General features: G+C 42.9%; 1 protein-coding gene across 2 annotated transcripts in view; it reads left to right on the forward strand.

Annotated features, from left to right (window-relative positions):
• MED13L (mediator complex subunit 13L) overlaps positions 1-18,295 on the forward strand; it is a 185,383-nt gene that overhangs the window by 145,088 nt on the left and 22,000 nt on the right. Inside the window, exons 11-20 of one of the 2 annotated variants that reach the window (XM_065692177.1) lie at positions 442-664; positions 1,574-1,679; positions 2,068-2,192; positions 3,570-3,669; positions 7,713-7,933; positions 11,068-11,273; positions 13,064-14,010; positions 14,991-15,170; positions 16,408-16,631; positions 17,240-17,432. In XM_065692177.1, the coding sequence (XP_065548249.1) occupies positions 442-664; positions 1,574-1,679; positions 2,068-2,192; positions 3,570-3,669; positions 7,713-7,933; positions 11,068-11,273; positions 13,064-14,010; positions 14,991-15,170; positions 16,408-16,631; positions 17,240-17,432 (2,525 nt within the window). The remainder of the gene's footprint in view (positions 1-441; positions 665-1,573; positions 1,680-2,067; positions 2,193-3,569; positions 3,670-7,712; positions 7,934-11,067; positions 11,274-13,063; positions 14,011-14,990; positions 15,171-16,407; positions 16,632-17,239; positions 17,433-18,295) is intronic. The other variant, XM_065692178.1, reaches the window with a different exon arrangement.

Consider the following 18,295-nt stretch of genomic DNA (forward strand, 5'->3'; position numbering starts at 1 on the left):
AAAAGTTACTTTTGCATTCTGACATTGCATAGAAAAAGTGCACTTCAGAGAGTAGTTAATGAAAATGGATCAGCCAAAATTAGTTAAGGAAAAAGGTTTGAGTCATGACAGCCTTGCTTTTGTGATTACAGTGGAGTTTGCTGGGCTGAAAAGGTTGTGTGTGCTTCAAAGTGTTTTAATTGATGTGGTGACAAGATTAATACTTGTTCATTGTTCCAAAGTAGTTCTTAATACAGTAAGGTATTTAACACCAAATGTAGGCAAATGCATTGTTTATTTGAGGAAAGAACATACTCCTCTTGGATTAAGGAGGATGGAGTGGGCTGTCTTTGTGTATGGCAGCTACAGATCTTAAGAGCTGTTATTTTTCCTTCCTGTAAACACCTTGCTGGTTTTTGTTTTGTTTCATGATGGCTTTTGCTTCTTTATTTTCACTTTCAGGCTCTTGGCACAACCTAATAAACGGTTTAAAATCTTGGAAGAGCAGAAGCCAATGCAGCCACTGAACTATCTTGACCCCTTGCCTCTAATACAACAACCTGGAGAAGGCTGGGGAGACGCGAGTGATCCTTACACTTTTGAAGATGGTGATATCAAGTACAGCTTCACTGGCAATAAAAAATGCAAACTTGGGGCTGAGAAAGATCCTCAGAAAAAGAACAAGGTAACATGGAAATCCAGAGTCTCTATTGTTAATGTTCTTATTGGACTTACTGTTGCACAGGATTTGCTCTGCAGCTCTCGGGAAGAAACAAGCCTGTTCCACAGATCAGAAACAGAGATGATGTGTTTCTGCCCTGCACTGGCTCACAGGCAAATCTCCCTTTTTCTGTGGTAATTTTGAACTGGTATTTGCTGGTACCCTTCTCAACATGTTTCCATACGAAGACACTGTTGTGGCAAGGAATGCTTCCTGCTTATGTGTATTCAGCTTGACCAGCAGCAGGTGCCAGATTTAAGCTAAGAATTAAATTTCTGAGCCTTGTACAGATGAAGGAACTTAATGGTCTTTTTGCTTTTCCTTGCTTGACACATCAACTCGCTGCAAAACTCCGATCTCTTCCCTTGGGCAAAATTAACATAGCCTTCTGCTTGAGAGGATTGGTGGCACAGAGACTGTACTGGCTTTGAAGTTTTCCTTAGAGGGGTTCTTCCATATGTGAAAGAAAACACTTTGATCACCATTCTTAGGTCATCACCTGCCCCATATGCATGATCCTTCTTACATATCTTAGCCAGTCTGGAGGTCACTCACTTGTTCTTGCGCAGGTAACCACCACACTTCAAATAGATGTTTCCTGAAGAAATGGAGGTGGCCGGTTCTCTGTGCTGGCTATCAAAGTTGACGGATGTGTATGGAATCCTTTGGAAATAGTGCACAGAGCTACTCTATAGTTCTCCCGATATGTAGATAAACAGCAGACAACCGTGTTCTTTTCCCTTCTTAATTATTTTTTGCTTCTCAAAGCATTTAATCCAGAGCCCTGAGCATGGCTTGACATAGGAAAACAGTTGTTCTTTGATAAATAGTTTAAACTAATGCCTAGTAAGAACGCTTGGATTTTTTTTATAGTCAGAAGATGGAATTGGTACCAAGGAAATCCCCACGACGGGTCATTCTACACCAGTTCCTGATGGAAAAGATGCCATGTCTATTTTCAGCACTGCTCCTAAGGCTGGTGAGTAAAAGCTCTTCAGTTCGATCCTCAAAGCAAAACTGTTCAAAACTACCCAATAAAATCTGAAAGGAAAAATCACATACTGAATATTTTACTGTAACATCAGGGCTACAGCTCCTGGGATAGAAAAACCCCCTTGATTCTACTTGTCCTTTTTATAATAACATAATTACTTTAAAATCTTTAAGAATACTGCAGTTGAGCAGTAGCTGCCTTCATTCTTTCCTGATAGACCTGCAAAGCAGTTTCTAGGCTGCATCATTGAAGAGGGGGCTCAGTGGTTCTTCCTTGTCCCCTGTTTAGAGTGAGAAGTCAAACTGAAAAAAGGCATTTTTTTGTTTCTCAACTTTGCTCCCATTTATCTTGTTTTTCCCTTTCTTCTTGACAGACACCCGGCAGGACAATGCTGCAGGCCGCGTAGGCTCTGGTAGCCTCACACAGGTGACAGATCTGGCTCCATCACTTCATGATTTAGATAATATCTTTGATAACTCAGATGAAGATGAGCTTGGTGTAAGTCTTTGTAGGACTGAGTGTTCTGTAGAGTTAAACCTTAGTCAAGAAAAGAGGGGGAGCAGGATGGAATCCCAGGGGGGGAGCGATTCTCCCTAATAGACAGGAGTTTCCAGGTAGGCAGGCTTTTGGATTTTAACTAGGAAGAAGTGCTAGCAAAGAGAGCTATCCTTTCAGGAGATCCATCAAAGTGAGAAATCATCACTGTGTATGTATAATTCAGGAATATATCACGTAGGTTATATCAAAGCTTGTGTTGTCTGGCAGTTTTTCAGTCATGAGGGAACCTGTATACAGCTACCTTGCTGATTCAGGCATTGCTTTGGCAGGCGGTACGAATACTGCCACAGGTAAAGCTTTATAAATGCATTACATCTAGTTTCATGTCCTTTGCTTTTGTCAGTATTTTGTGTTCTCTTGAGAGTTACAGAGTCATTAACCAGTGATTTGTTCTTTTACCTTGTCTGAGAAGCTGCCCAAAGAAAAATAAATTCAACCTTACTGAGTTTCAGTAATTCTCTGAGGCATGTTTCTTTCTATTCCTACAGCAGTTTGTTTCAGTGCAAAGAGGAATAGTTGCTGAATATTAGGAAATACAGAGGGCAAAGCAGTTTTACATCATTTACTAGGGAAAAAAGCCTGAGACACATGGAAAGGCAAAGATTAGAGTAATTACTGTATTCAAGCTTAATCTAATATAGCCACAACCATACAGAGATGATCCAATACTGATTGATAGTAGATAATACTGTTTAAAAGTCTGATGGCTGCTTCTGGGTGGTACTTTTCGAGTACACCAATGTATTTACCAATTCCCCCTGTTCTGTGGTTCCACACAAACTACACTTCAGATGTTGCAGTTCATATGCAAATCTGCTAAAAGACTGTCAAATTACCTTTTTCTGTCAAGTTGGCCTGGACAGACCTAATGTTCTTCTGCCTTAAAACCTGCATATGTTGAGCTGTCCCTGTGGTGATACTTTATGGCATTCTTACTCTGTGTTGTGTTTTCATTGTTATCTCAGAATAGTCTGAACACGGAAGCAAGTAGAGTAGTCAGATTAATTTCAGGCTGAGTGTTTGTGATAACATCTTCAATGCAATTTGTGTGTCTCTAGATACATATGCTTATATGTATGTATCTCTATGGGAGGGTATAGACAGGCAAATATTTCAGAGACTTTTGGTTTTGTTTTGTTGTAGCGTTGAAAGAGAGGAAAAAGAAACCCAGGCTCCTTGCGGGGAGTGGATGGGGAAGGAGAAAGCACACTTTTCTCTTGTGAGGTCTCGTTCAGAGAGTTTTCAGGATTTTTAATAGTTTCCGAATTCCAGTATGTTGTGTATTTTTAGCATGGTATGTGATCATTCTGCTTTTAGGCTGTATCACCAGCTCTTCGGTCATCGAAACTGCCGGCAGTGGGGTCTGAGGAGCGCCCTGTAGGGAAGGATGGCAGGACAGCAGTACCTTACCCACCGAGTGAGTAACAACTGGTAACCCTTTGTCCACAGTTCAAATCTCCTTACAACTACTGTACTGCCTTTACAGAGGAGGCTTGAAATGTCACTTTTTAGGATTAAGAGATAGTGTGCTTATTTTGTTCTGTAACTACCAGATGCCAATATTAAGAGGATAAGCAGATACTAATGAAAACAATGGATAGTAATAGACACATGTATTTTTAACATGCCTACTGAGATTTGAGATATTCTTCTTTGACATTACTATCTTAGATTGGAAGTATGGGAGAGATTTGTTACAAATCTTCATTTAGAAGCTATCCCCTCTATTCTCAACTCACTGTTTAATCTCAGTTAGTCCTTACCCCATTACTATATCGCTCTTTAAGTACAAATCATTCTTCTTTTTAAGCAATTCAAAGTATTTAAAGCTCTGACTTACCAATTAGCCATTATGGTGCAACCTGTCTTGGAAGAAAATCGCATTCAGCATTTGACAAATTCAGACTAAAATCACCTTCGGGGTTTAATCTAGATGTGGAAGTTCATGATTAAAATGGCAAGGTATGTGCCAACAACTATTGGGAATGATGACTTTTACTCTCTGAGATACATGGGCTTTCTTGCACCAGAAAGGAGGTTGTAGTGAGGTGGGGGTGGGTCTTTTCTCCCAAGTAACAAGCAATAGGACAAGAGGAAACGGCCTTAACGTGCACCAGTGTGGAGGTTTAGACTGGATATTAGGAAATCTTCTTCTCCCAAAGGGTGATCAGGCACTGGAACAGGCTGCCCAGCGCAGTGGTGGAGTCACCATCCCTGGAGGTATTTGAAAGATGTGTAGATACGGTGCTAAGAGACATGGTTTAAGTGGTGGCCTTGGCAGTGCTGGGTTTACAGTTGGACTGGGTGATCTTAAAGGTCTTTTCTAACCTAAACAAATCTGTGATTCTGTTTATGTAGGTGGCATTTCTCTCAAGGTGCAAGAGAACTATGTTTGTGTTTGTGCGTGTGCATGAGTGGGAGTTGGAAGGTGTTGTTTTGGTATAGCACTAACCAATCAAGTTATGAATTACAAATGGCTTAGTGGTGAGGAGGAAGAAGGTTTGATTTTTGTGGCCATTATAAGCAGAAATCCAGTCTCTCTGCAAATCATTCCTTAATGCCTTCTCATTAACTTCAGCTGGTAATGAGAACAAATAGAGGGGAAGAAAAAAAACAGGCTGAAGGAGATGAGTCAGAGTTTTATGGACCCATAAAAGCTCTGCTGATTTACTCAAATGTAGAAGTCTGAAGTATACAGAGATTGGATTTTGACAGGTTTAGTTGATCCATAGCTTTTTGAAATATGCAAAGCTTTCTCAAGCATGACACACATGAAAATGAATAACGATAGTTAGCCTGTTGCTGGAGGGTTGGGGGATTTTGTGTAATTAAACTTTTTTATGAATCTGCACTGCAGAATTTTGCTAACTGGAGTGAATGTGAGCATGAGAAATGATAAACTATAGAGCTGTGTGGAATCAGTTCACTACATACACTCCACTTCTGCTTTGTAGCTGTCACCTTGACACCAGCTGTTGAGGCAGAACAGTATCTGCAGGGAACTGAAATGCCTTGTACATCATAATAAATTTCTACTGACCACATTTCATTTTAACCTTCCTTCCTGTCCCCCTTTCTCCACTTTCTAAAGCACACTTCTCTTTGTTGAAAAACAGAGGCAGTAGCTAATCCAGCTGGCATCCTGCTGGTTATATTTCATGCTAGCATAGGGTAGAAAGTAGTTTTTTTCCATTCTACTGAACCTCTTCTCAACATTAATTTGTCCTGTATCAAGAAAAGACTACAGCCTTTTAAATACAAAGACTGAGAAAGGAGTGGCGGGGGGGAAGAATTAAGTGGAAATAATTCATGGTCCATTATTTACTGCTCCAGGTTGCGAAAGACTTTGTTCAGCTTAGACTGTTATTACCAACAGAACTCTATTTTGAGAGGACTTCACCTCTTTGAGTTAAAGAATTAAATAGACTGGCTATCTCACCTCTGTGCTCTGAAGGGAGGTTTGGGCTCTGTTAAGGCAGAGTGGAGATGCATCTTGAGGCTGCAGCATCCTACAAAATATACACTATCGGTGGATGTATTCATATACTACATACAATTTGAATCCCACCACTTCTGTCTTTTTCAGTTAGTTTTTGACTGTCATATTATGTTGCCCCATTTGGCTTTCCACAACACGGTGTTTAGCAGTCAGAAACCCATCTGTATGTATTAATGAAGTTTCATAATCTTGAGGCTACAAATGTTAGTGAGTACAAGTAGGTCCTTGTCTCCTGTCAGCTTGGGCTGGCTGTACAAAGAAGAGATTCAGAGCAGCCCTGCGGAGAAGGATTTTGGGGTGCTGGTCGATGAGAAAATGAACATGAGCCGGCTTCAGTGTGCGCTCGCAGCCCAGAATGCCAACCGTATCCTGAGCTGCATCAAAAGGAGCGTGACCAGCAGGGCGAAGGAGGTGATCCTGCCCCTCTGCTCTGCTCTTGTGAGACCTCACCTGGAGCATTGTGTGCAGTTCTGGTGTCCTCAACATGAAAAGGACATGGAACTGCTGGAACAAGTCCAGAGGAGGCCACGAGGATGATCAGGGACTGGAGCACCTCCCGTATGAGGACAGGCTGAGGAAGTTGGGGCTGTTCAGCCTGGAGAAGAGAAGGCTGCGTGGAGACCTCAGAGCAGCCTTCCCGTACCTGAAGGGGGCCTATAGGGATGCTGGGGAGGGACTCTTTGTCAGGGACTGTAGTGACAGGACAAGGGGTAACGGGTTAAAACTTAAACAGGGGAAGTTTAGGTTGGATCTAAGGAGGAAGTTCTTTACTGTGAGGGTGGTGAGGCACTGGAATGGGTTGCCCAGGGAGGTTGTGAGTGCTCCATCCCTGGCAGTGTTCAAGGCCAGGTTGGATGAAGCCTTGGGTGGGATGGTTTAGTGTGAGGTGTCCCTGCCCATGGCAGGGGGGTTGGAACTGGATGATCTTGAGGTTCTTTCCAACCCTAACTATTCTATGTTTTTATGATTCTACATCTTTGAATGGAAATGGAATTGGGCATTCATTCTGGCAGAAGAAGTATTAAAGAAGAGACACCTGTGGGAATTCACCCTTCTTTCGTTTGAGTATTTTAATGGTGAATTCACCAGAGTGATGGTTATGTCCAGTGAGTATCTGTCCCAGTTCAAGTCAGGAAAAGATGTATTCTGAACTGGAAGCAAAATAAATCCAGAAACTGGTAGCTGGGGAGAAAATACATGACTTTATTCTGATTCTTGTTTGATTGCATTACACTCTGCAAAGCTTTTCTGTTGGGGTTGGGTTTTTTCCTTAACACCACCATTTGATGGATGATTACATGATGTTCGTTTACTGAGAAGTAATTTAGGGATTTTCCTGGCTTCGTGTCTTGTGATGCAAAATGATACTTATGTGGCTTCCCCTGACACTTGGCACTTGTGGATGCCTGGCAGTGTGATTCTTAAACAAAATTGCCTGTGTTTGTGTTAGCAACGGGAGCTTTCCTTCAGGAGCTCTGTCACTGTGGACCAAATGAGGCTACAGTGACTGTGGCAGTGGAAAAATGGGGCTAAGTGCACACTAATTCCAAAAGCCTCCTGGTTTAGGGCTTGGTATTGGCTCTAAAAAAGGGGAAGAAACTTCTCCGTGTCTCCTTAGTAACAGTTGCTGGGGTGACCTCTGCATTAATGTCATTAATCTCTTCTGTTACGAAATAATTAGTTTGTTGCTCTTAAAACTGTGCGTTGAATTTGTGTATCTGCCAGTTTGGTGTTTCTGCTTGCAAAGTATCCCTAGGAATTTCTGGAACTTATCCCTAGGAGTTAACTTTTCATCTAGGTTTGTACTGGTGTCAGAGCTCCAGTAAGTTGGTAGAATCTTTGCTAGGTTTTAACTGATGAAATAAGAGCTGGTATTGAGTCAGTCTCTTCTGCTCTGTTGGGTTTCCTATTGAAGAATGTGTATTTGAATGATTAACAGTGCATCATTTTATCATATTTAGCTGTGGCAGATCTCCAAAGGATGTTCCCAACACCACCTTCTCTAGAACAACACCCTGCCTTCTCCCCAGTAATGAGTTATAAAGATGGGATAAGTTCAGAGACTGTGACTACCTTGGGAATGATGGAAAGTCCTATGGTCAACATGGTTCCAACACAGCTTGCGGAGTTTAAAATGGAGGTGGAAGATGGATTAGGTAGCCCTAAACCTGAAGAAATTAAGGTAACATGCCAAAAGATGTGATGTTCTTTTAATCTCTTCTCTGTGTGGTTTGATTTTGGTAAGCAAGTCACATGTAGTGTGTATAGCAGACTATTTAACAAATGGGAGCTGGAGCCATGTAAAGTACCTGTCAGCCTTTAGCTGGAAAAAAAAAATTAATCTTCTAGTAAAAAAGCTTTTGAATTGTTTCCCTGGTTTTAACTGGGTATTTTTCTTCTGGTAATTTTATGTGTGTAATATTTCTGGGTGTTCTCAGGAACCAAGCAATATTATATGTGAAATGAGCCCCTGTGCCTAACAGAAAGAATGTACATATCTGAAAACCCATCATACTTGTGACTAAGTAGCTGTTAAATGATTGATTTCTTCAGATAATTTCTCTGTAGCACCCTTTATGCATAGGCTCCCCTTGCTGCCAGGCTCTGGGGATGCAGCTAGGGTAAAGTCATGCATGTAGAAAGGCTGCCTTTTTCTCTCTGAAATGTTGCCTTTTTTGGTTAGGGTTGAAAATCTCTGAGAAAGCCCAGGGGTTGAACTTGCTCTGTTTCTTCTTCAGCTGATGTTACTTCACAAGTTTTAAGGCCAGATGGGACCATTCTTATCTGACTTTCTGTATAACACAGGTCAGGTAATGTCACATAGTTACTCCTCTATTGAGTCCTGTAGTGTATCTAAGAACTATTTTTAAATGGGGACTCTGCTGCTGGGTACTAGTACTCACCCTCCCGGCTTTACATATCAAGATGTATCCATTTCTCCATAGCATCACATAAAGGACTTGACATAAGCGCCAAGTATACATTGATTTGTATGTCATTGTTCCATCTTTAGCACAGGTTAAGAGGCAGGATAAAACCATTCTGCCTGCTTGTGTGTATTCTGCATTACTTGACTTGTTGGGCCAGTTTCTATCAGTTCAAGTCAGAGGTTGTCGTTACCATATTTCCATGCATATAGCTTGAGGGGGGAGGTATTTAAAAATGCACATTCCCTTGTAGAAATAACACCTGACTTGGTTCTGCAGTGAGCTCGTTTGAGCACAGGTAATAAAAAGGGAGATGCAAACCATAGCTCTGTCTTCCTGGTAGTCCCCAACCCTTGATTTCTTCTCCTTCAGGCCCACCCTGTCCCTAATCTGCCACAGCCTGTTCATTCTGTTTCAGCAGCCATTTCTCTCCCCCACACCACCTCCTTCCCTCTTATTTTGTGCTCCTGTGAATGTTGGAATTAACTGGAGGCTTATTTTTAAGCATCTGCATCGCTGAGAGCACAGTGCGCAGGAAGCTGCAGCACTTGCAGTTGCATGGACAAAAAGTGGTTGTGTATTAATATGAGAACACCAGCAGGTACATTTATCTTAGTGGAAATGATTTAGTCAGCTGGAGATCGGTGAGTTCTCCTACATGCAGTAACAGTGTACCTTAGGCAGACTGAAAGTAAACCAGAGGCAGGGTGCCTTTCTCCATGACAGCATCTGCTTTGTCCCTGGGAGAGGAGGAAGTCCCTGTCCCCACACAGCAGCTTCTTGCATTCAGGGATTCTGTCTCCATGTTACACTGAAGCGTGTCAGAGCAGGCTCACTGGGCTCTGGAGTTACCAGCTCAGCTGGTGCCTGTGGAGGAGTTGAGCTGGACTCTACTGAGAAAAAGACACTGAAAAGTGGGCAGGAGCTGGTTATCAGTGTGCCCCTGGTGAACAGGGATAACCACCCAGAAAGCTTGGCGTGTCTGTGCTGCTGCGGGGAGATAATTCTAACTTCTGAGAGGCTTTGCTGAAGTACAGCTGTCCATTCGCTTTGTATAGTTTGTGTATCTCCCAATTTTTCTACCATTATAAAAGTTTAAAGTAAGATTTGTAAGACTTTGCCTTGCCATGGACCCTGCTGGCTTTTGTCTTGTGGTTGTGCCTTGAACTATTGGTTTAGGACTAGGATGACTTGGGCCTGGAATGAAAATCTGTACTGGGATTTGTTGAGCTGAAAGGTTTGGAGTGGGAGCAGATTTTAGGGCATCATTGATACTGAAGATATTTTAATCTCCCTCACAACCATTTTAGGAGTATTAAAATACATGGTTTAATTCTGCCTGATAACATCACCAGCAGCACAGTTTACTTGCTTTTAAGCGTGTCACACCTGCTCATATACACCAGCAGAGCAAACAAGCACCCAAAGCCATTGCTAACCATTTTGAGAACATGGAAGTAGATTGCTTGTGCTGAGTGTTCAGCAGCTGAAGGTAGTAATCCACACATTCCTCATCTCCAAATGCTTTACAAGGTGCAAGGGTAAAACTGCAAAGATCTAATGAGATGCTAAATACTGACATTCTGAGAGATACTGCTGTTACTGTTTTAATCATGGCTTTGACTTTGCAGTTGTGCCTCAAAAGGACTAGCTCTTTTCTTCTGAAAGAAACCTGGACTAGCTCTAGAAACTCTGGCTGAAGTTCTTGTCATCATTCCTGCAAGCAGACGTGATGGTCAATGGAAGTCCAGTTTGACTGCACTTCATTTATATTCATATATTCATTTATATTTCTATTTAATAATACATTTACTAGATTACTAGTATTACTAGTATTTACTAGTATTACTAGTATTACTAGATTACTAGTATTTGGCATGTGTTTAGTGTCCACTGTTACACCTTGGATTATATTAATCCCCAGCAGGGGGGTTATTCAGAGAGGCTGACTTAGGCCACCTGAGGTGTCTTCACACCATGACTCGGCCTCTCTCTCCATTGTCAGTATAGAATTTATGCAAAGATCAGTCGTTGAAGTGCCTAAATTAGGTGCTTAATGATAGGTAGTATGCAAATGTCATAGTACACTATTCAGATGTAGCTCATCTTAAACGAGTCTAATTGTGAAATCTACTGCCACTATAGCTGTACTGCATCTCAGGATGATAAGGAGCCTCAGCTGAGTTTCCTTGAAGGAACTGCTCTTGAATGTTTTGTAGAATATTTTTATTCATAGAAATAGATAGTTACTCATATACTTAATTTTGAGAACAAAAAAGCGTTTGTAGTGGGTTCAAACAGTACAGTAGGTTCTAATTAAAAAAGAGTGTGCAGATATCAAGCACAACCTCACCGTGTTGTTGTAAACATTGTCACTTGGGTGTTACAGGATTTTTCCTACGTGCACAAAGTTCCATCATTTCAACCGTTCGTGGGCTCCTCCGTCTTTGCTCCCCTGAAGATCCTGCCCAGCCAGTGCCTGCTACCTCTGAAGATCCCAGATGCCTGCGTGTTCAGGCCGTCCTGGGCTGTTCCTCCCAAAATTGAACAGCTTCCTTTGCCACCTGCAGCCACTTTCATTAGAGATGGCTACAAGTAAGTACAGTCTTGTAGGAAATGACTTTGTTTATGGAAGAAATTAATTGCTGGAGACTTCGAAAGCTGTCAAGAACGGGCACCATTCAGTTAATGAAGTCGGAATGACGGTACGATTCTGCACTGAGTACGTTTCTAGAGGAAGCAGCCTGTATCTTTAAATCGGTCTGTAAATCCTTTAAATCAGTCCTTCTCCAGCTCCAAAGGATCCTTCAGCGCTCTCAAAAGAATTGCAAAAAAAGAAATTGTAAACCCTTGATAGTGCCTAGGGAGTGTAATTGAATTCCCAGGTTTTCTTGAATAGTAACTGATTCAGCAGGCCTGAGCTGGTTATTAATTTCAGGTATTTGCTGGGGAAAAAAAACCCTTTCATTTTCCGTATAATCCAATTAGAGTGGAGATTATTCCTGCAGGCTTCCGACAGAGTGTTGATTGCCAATCAAGGTTTCTAGGTCACCTTTTCTTATCAGTCTGAGGTATTCAGTGTGTTTCAGATTCACAACTCCTGCAGACCTTTGTTCATGGGGTTTTTCTCCCCCTCTTTTGCTTTGAGTTGTACATACATCTGTTCAAGGTGATAAAATGATTCTGAGGAGTAAGGACTTTGCTGTTTTCCTTTCCAAGTCCCTACTGATACGTGAGCATTAAAGTAGTACTCCTTTTAAATAGCACACAAAATACACAGCAAGGACAGACAAACATGAGAAAAACCTCTTTCTCTCCTTTATCAAGAGACTTTTCTTACACTTTTTCTTACTCCAATGTGAAATGAATTCAAGAAAAGTGAGCAGCTTATTAGCAACTTGGAAGGAGAAAAGTTAAGTAAAGCTCTTACTCTTTTGATTGGCCCCATATTCCCTGTTTCTTGATACGAGTCATTCCAAAGAGAAGACTGATCTCATGGGAAGGTACAAACTGTTCTTTGGTCCCTTGAATTTGGCAGCAAATGACAAAAACAGGTAATAAACCCCAGTTGTGACAGTGGATGACCCAGAAATATGTTTCTTAGTTTTACTAGACTAAGAGTTTGTGATGGATGCGTCATGTTGTGCTGGAGACTCTGTAATCCTGAATCAGTATTCGATTTGTAGCGTCTGAAATCCTGTTGCCAGTTGCATGCCACCACGAGGCGCCTATGTGCCACATGTGTGACTTGACAGTGATTTAAAGTCATGGTTTCTAAAGTCAAATAAGACTTTTTGCCCAAGAAAGCTGTAAATGCTCCATGTCTGGAGGTGTTCAAGGCAGGCTGGACAAAGCCTTGGGTGAGATGGTTTAGTGTGGGGTGTCCCTGCCCATGGCAGGGGGGTTGGAACTGCATGATCTTAAGGTCCTTTCCAACCCTAACTATTCTATGAATCTACGATTCAATGCCTCTGAAGTATTTTTTATTTCCACTGATGTTTTATCTTTTCACAGATAATTGTGTTTCAAACAACAACTGCAATTCTCTTTTCCCTAAAAAAGTTGCAAACATCATAAAGGTTTAACTTGATAATTTACGTAGAGACCCTTCTCAAAAGCATTTGAGTTTTAGGCCACAGGGTCATCTTTAAGAGGGCAAAGTGCCGGAGATGGCACCTTTTTATTAGGGAAATAAGAAACAGTGGTGTTCATTATGGGAATTGTTTCAGTTGAGAGGTTATAAGCAGAGTGTGTGTTCTTTGCTACAGTTACACTGAACCCTTCCTGTTTTCACCCTCTGCTTGTATTTAAAAGTTGTCAAAATAAGTCTTCATAACCACCCGGTTTGTGATGGCATTTGACTGTTTCTCATTTATTTCTTGCAGCAATGTGCCTAGTGTTGGGAGTTTGGCTGACCAAGACTATCTTCAGATGAACACTCCTCAGATGAATACACCAGTGACACTAAATAGTACCGCTCCAGCCAGCAACAGCGGCGCAGGAGTTCTGCCGTCACCAGCAACTCCCCGCTTCTCTGTCCCTACCCCTCGCACGCCCAGGACCCCAAGGACTCCTAGAGGTGGGGGTACTGCGAGTGGTCAAGGATCTGTAAAATATGACAGCACAGATCAAGGTTCACCTGCTTCTACCCCTTCTACGACACGACCGCTGAACTCAGTGGAGCCAGGCACCGTCCAGCCCATCCCGGAAGCCCACAGCCTCTACGTCACCTTGATTCTCTCAGACTCCGTGTTGAACATCTTCAAGGACCGTAACTTTGACAGTTGTTGTATATGCGCCTGTAATATGAATATTAAAGGTGCAGATGTTGGCTTGTACATCCCGGATTCATCCAATGAGGATCAGTACCGGTGCACCTGTGGCTTTAGCGCTATTATGAACCGCAAGCTTGGTTACAACTCCGGGCTCTTCATTGAGGATGAGTTGGATATTTTTGGCAAGACCTCAGACATTGGCCAGGCTGCAGAAAGACGACTGATGATATGTCAGAGCAACCTGATCTCTCAGATGGGTGAGGGAGCCAGAAGAACCCAGGAACCTCCAATGAGCCTCCTCCTCCTCCTCCAGAATCAGCACACACAGCCCTTCACGTCGCTGAGCTGCTTGGATTATATGTCCTCCAACAACCGTCAGACGCTCCCATGCATGAACTGGAGCTATGACAGGCTGCAGGCAGACAGCAACGACTCCTGGGTAGAATGCTTCAATGCCCTGGAGCAAGGCAGGCAGTATGTGGATAACCCCACTGGTGGAAAAGTGGATGAAGCCCTTGTGAGAAGTGCCACCGTACATTCTTGGCCTCACAGCAATGGTATGAGTCCAAACAGATTTATGTCTTTTCTTTGAATTTTCTTATGACTTCTATGAATTTGTTCAAAACTTCCCAATCATGAGCCACTTAGTCTTATGTGGGAGATGATATGCATAGAAATAGCCAGAGAATCCCAGCCTGGTTTGGGTTGGAAGGGACCTTAAAGTTCCTCCAGCCCCAACCCCTGCCACGGGCAGGGACCCCTTCCACTGGAGTAGCTTGCTCCAAGCCCCTGTGTCCAACCTGGCCTTGAGCACTGCCAGGGATGGGGCAGCCACAGCTTCTCTGGGCACCCTGTGCCAGCGCCTCAGCACCCTCACAGGGAAGAGCTTCTGCCTAAGAGCTCAGCTCAGTCTCACCTCTGGCAGGTTAAAGCCATTCCCCTCCAAACCCCCTCTCCCTATATCTTGCCAGCCCCTTTTGGTACTGAAAGGCTGCTTTAAGCCCTTTATTATAGAAATAAAGTAGGGTTCTGAAAGCTTTATACATTACATCTCAAGTACCAATAATAATCTGGTTGTCCTTAGACTTTGTGGTCTTAATTCTGAAAGAGCCTGTGGGTGTTTATACGTCTGCAGCAGAGGTGCAAAACTAATTCAAGTTTTGGGGAAAGGCAGAATTATGGCCCCTATGTTTTTGGAGAAGTCAGCAGAAAAGAAATGCTTTGCATGAATGTGTCACCAAGAAAAATAAAAGTGATTTTATAATGAGACATCACATGCTGAAGATGCTCTGGCTTCTTGCAGTCTGAGCTGGACAGCAGCAGTGACAGGTATGTGCAAAGGACTGTGATGACAGCTTTATTTCAGCAGTGTTTGCAGACAGTGCCACAGTAAATGCCATTAAGCTAATCAGAGCTGTGCACATCTGGGCATTGTGAAAGCAGTATGAAAGAACAACAAACCAGAAATTTTTGCCACCTCCAAATAATCCTTCCTTCCCCTCACTGAAAATGACTGCTGCTCCTTTGTCATTTGCAGTCCTGGATATCAGCATGCTCTCGTCCCAGGACGTGGTGCGCATGCTGCTGTCCCTGCAGCCCTTCCTCCAGGATGCCATCCAGAAGAAGCGAACAGGAAGGACCTGGGAGAACATCCAGCATGTGCAGGGACCACTCACCTGGCAGCAGTTCCACAAGATGGCAGGACGGGGAACCTATGGTACATACATTGTGGTGTATGCCAACAGTTCAGATGGAAGCATGGTTTTTTAGAAATGCACTTCCTCATGGAAAAACATTGGAACAGATGGGATTTTTGTATCTGCTGGGGGCAGGGGATGGCTCTTCACATGGCTTTAGAATGCATTTGCAGCATACCCCAGCAGCACACTGGAGCGGAGGCTTCACCCTCCCTGACTCACACCTGCTTACAAGTGCAGAAATGCTGCATGAGGATCAAGCTCCCCATCTGAGCCTGGCATTTGGCCTGTGCTGAAGCTCCTGGTGTATAAATCGCATGCAGAGCTCTTGAAATTGTACCAGATCACAGTGGGGAAGAGGGGCCTTGAGCTATAGAAAGAGGGTAACACAAGAAGTGGGTGTGCTTTCTGCACAGAGAGGTTTGCTTGTCCTAAGGTTTCCTATAGACTTAATAAGAACTTTCAGTTTTATTTCCTGGCTATAAGTGACTCTTCTGGAAAATACAAATGACAAAATAGATTTTGTGGGTAAATGTTTATTTCTCACCTCTGATTTATCTCAGTCTAAACCAATGAAGTCTTACTTAGAGGTTGATGGCAACCCCCCTTGCTGGGCCATCGAGTGCTCCAGGGCTCTTCTTACAGAGAGGAGCAGGAGGCAGTTTATACAACTGCAATAACTCTGCTATGTATATACACCTAGGAATAAGTTTCTAAACGTTTTACTGTGTAACTTTGCACAGCCAGGTGGAGGTAGGTGAAAAAGTGTAAAATCAGGTTTTATGTATTCATGTTATTACTTTTGATTGAGTGAGATGTGGTTATGGTTATGACAAAGGAAAACCACAAGATTAAGCCTCAGGAAGGGCAATACCTGTATTTGCAGTACACTGCAAGATGGCTTATTGTGACCTTTTAGGGAAGCTTAAATGGTAGGTGAGCTTGGATCAGCTCCCTCTGCTTTGGCCAACTGAGCTTTGATTTTATGACATTTTTTAGGTACAATATAGATCTTCCTTCTACTTTCTTAAATATGTTTTCCCAAGGAAAAGGGCTGGGGGAGAAACCAGTTTGTCAGGCACAATCCAGCCTTGATCTGTTTCCACTCTATGGTCAGACTTCTGGGAGGCTCAGGATGGCAAGGGGTGGCTGATTCCCAATATTCCTATAAAAGAACCCACTGCTGGCACATCAGAGAACCCACTGCAGTTAAACCACTTCTTTTAACACTTCTTCCTTTTTGTTTTCTCTTTGAAGGCTCTGAGGAATCTCCTGAGCCTCTTCCAATCCCGACTTTACTCGTGGGTTATGACAAGGACTTCCTGACAATTTCTCCATTCTCCTTGCCATTCTGGGAGAGGCTGTTGCTAGACCCTTATGGGGGCCATCGGGATGTCGCCTATATCGTGGTGTGTCCAGAAAATGAGGCCTTGCTCGATGGAGCCAAAACTTTCTTCAGGGACTTGAGTGCTGTATACGAGGTTGGAAAGACAAACCACACTGAATTATTGCTTCTTAAGTGTCATTTCTGTTCTGCTGCATGTGTGCTGGGAGAAATCTGTGGGGTTTAAAGTAACAATTGTTTGAATAAGTATTTGTTTCATTTTGAGGACTTGCTGCATGTTCAGCTTCTGAGAGTACTGCCTAATTGAGTTGTACTGTGATTTTCTGTGCATTTCTGGGCATTTGTTGCCATCTGCTCATTACAGTACACATTCTCTTAGGTTACCAAGGGTGTAACACTAGCATTAATACACTTGCAACCTAAGACATGAAGGCCAGACCAAACCTAAAGACTGAGGAGTAGACTAGAGAATCGGTTGTTTCTTGTAATTGCTAGGCTGGAGTTAAAACCATTTCCTTCCTTTATCATGCGCTGTATTGTGTACTACTGAATTGTAAGATCACCTTGTGACCTTGCTTTTTGCTGTAAGTACAGCTCAAGTCAACAGATAAATGTAGCCTTTTGGTTTTGTATTTGTTAAGGAGCCACCAGATGTGTGCTGGTGGCTTTACACTACAAACCAGATTGCAGAGCACACTCAGGTGCTCAGCATCCAGTTACAAGCATCTCTTCTTTCCTCAACAGATGTGTAGACTTGGCCAGCACAAACCAATCTGCAAAGTGTTACGTGATGGGATTATGCGGGTGGGGAAGAGCGTGGCACAGAAGCTAACAGATGAGCTCGTCAGCGAATGGTTCAACCAGCCTTGGGGCACTGAGGAGTGTGACAATCATTCCAGACTCAAACTTTATGCGCAAGTTTGCCGGCATCACCTAGGTAAGGCTCGCGTGGTTTCTGCAGATGCGGTAGAGGTTACTTGCTCCCCTTTATCAGGGATACCTACTGATGGAAATGGGGCTTTTTCTTAAGGTACAGACTATGATCTGTTCAAAGATAAAGAAGGTACTATGAGGCTTTATCCTAGTTTCTTAATCCCTGATAAATTGGCCTGCTCTCAAAGGTTTCTTGTTGTTCAGCAGTAAGGTGATTATATCAGGGATCCAAAAGCCATTTCTTACCTTATTAGTAAAGGCAGTTTGGTGTAAGATGCTTGTATGCCCCAAAGATGTTCCACACAAACATACATTGATGTGGTTTGTATGTATCAGCATGCTGGACTTGGTGCCTTGAATTTATTTATCTGAGAGGTGAGTTCACTAAAACTCTGCGAAGGAGCGGTGAGTTAACACAGGTAAAAAAGTAACAGCATCCTTGATGACTGGGGCCTCTATCTGTGAGGTGTAGGCACTTGGAACTACATTACCCCAAAGGCCTGGTCTCCTCTGGACTACCTGTAGGCTTATTTCCATCCTGAAACAGTGACCCCATTTAAAAGATTAGTCTTCTGGTTTTGTTATGGCAACCTGCTGTATTTGTTCTGTTAGAACATCAGGTGTATTGGTTTGGTGAGGGACAGTAGAATCTGAGTGTACGGGAGGGTATAAAGTTTGCTGGGGGAGTATCAGAAGACAGGTCCTGGCTGAGCCTGGCTGAATCCCTGGACTAACATCGCTCCCAGATTTCACCTGGGTAGAGACATGGCTGTTCGTTCCAGAGTGGATCCAAAGGCAACATAACTGTCTTGTGTTAGTAACTGAGAAATGGGATCTTGGCACAAGACACAGACCATCCAGAACATC

Source organism: Lathamus discolor, chromosome 12 (assembly GCF_037157495.1).
Source record: "Lathamus discolor isolate bLatDis1 chromosome 12, bLatDis1.hap1, whole genome shotgun sequence".
In the NCBI taxonomy this organism is placed as follows: Eukaryota; Metazoa; Chordata; class Aves; order Psittaciformes; family Psittacidae; genus Lathamus; species Lathamus discolor.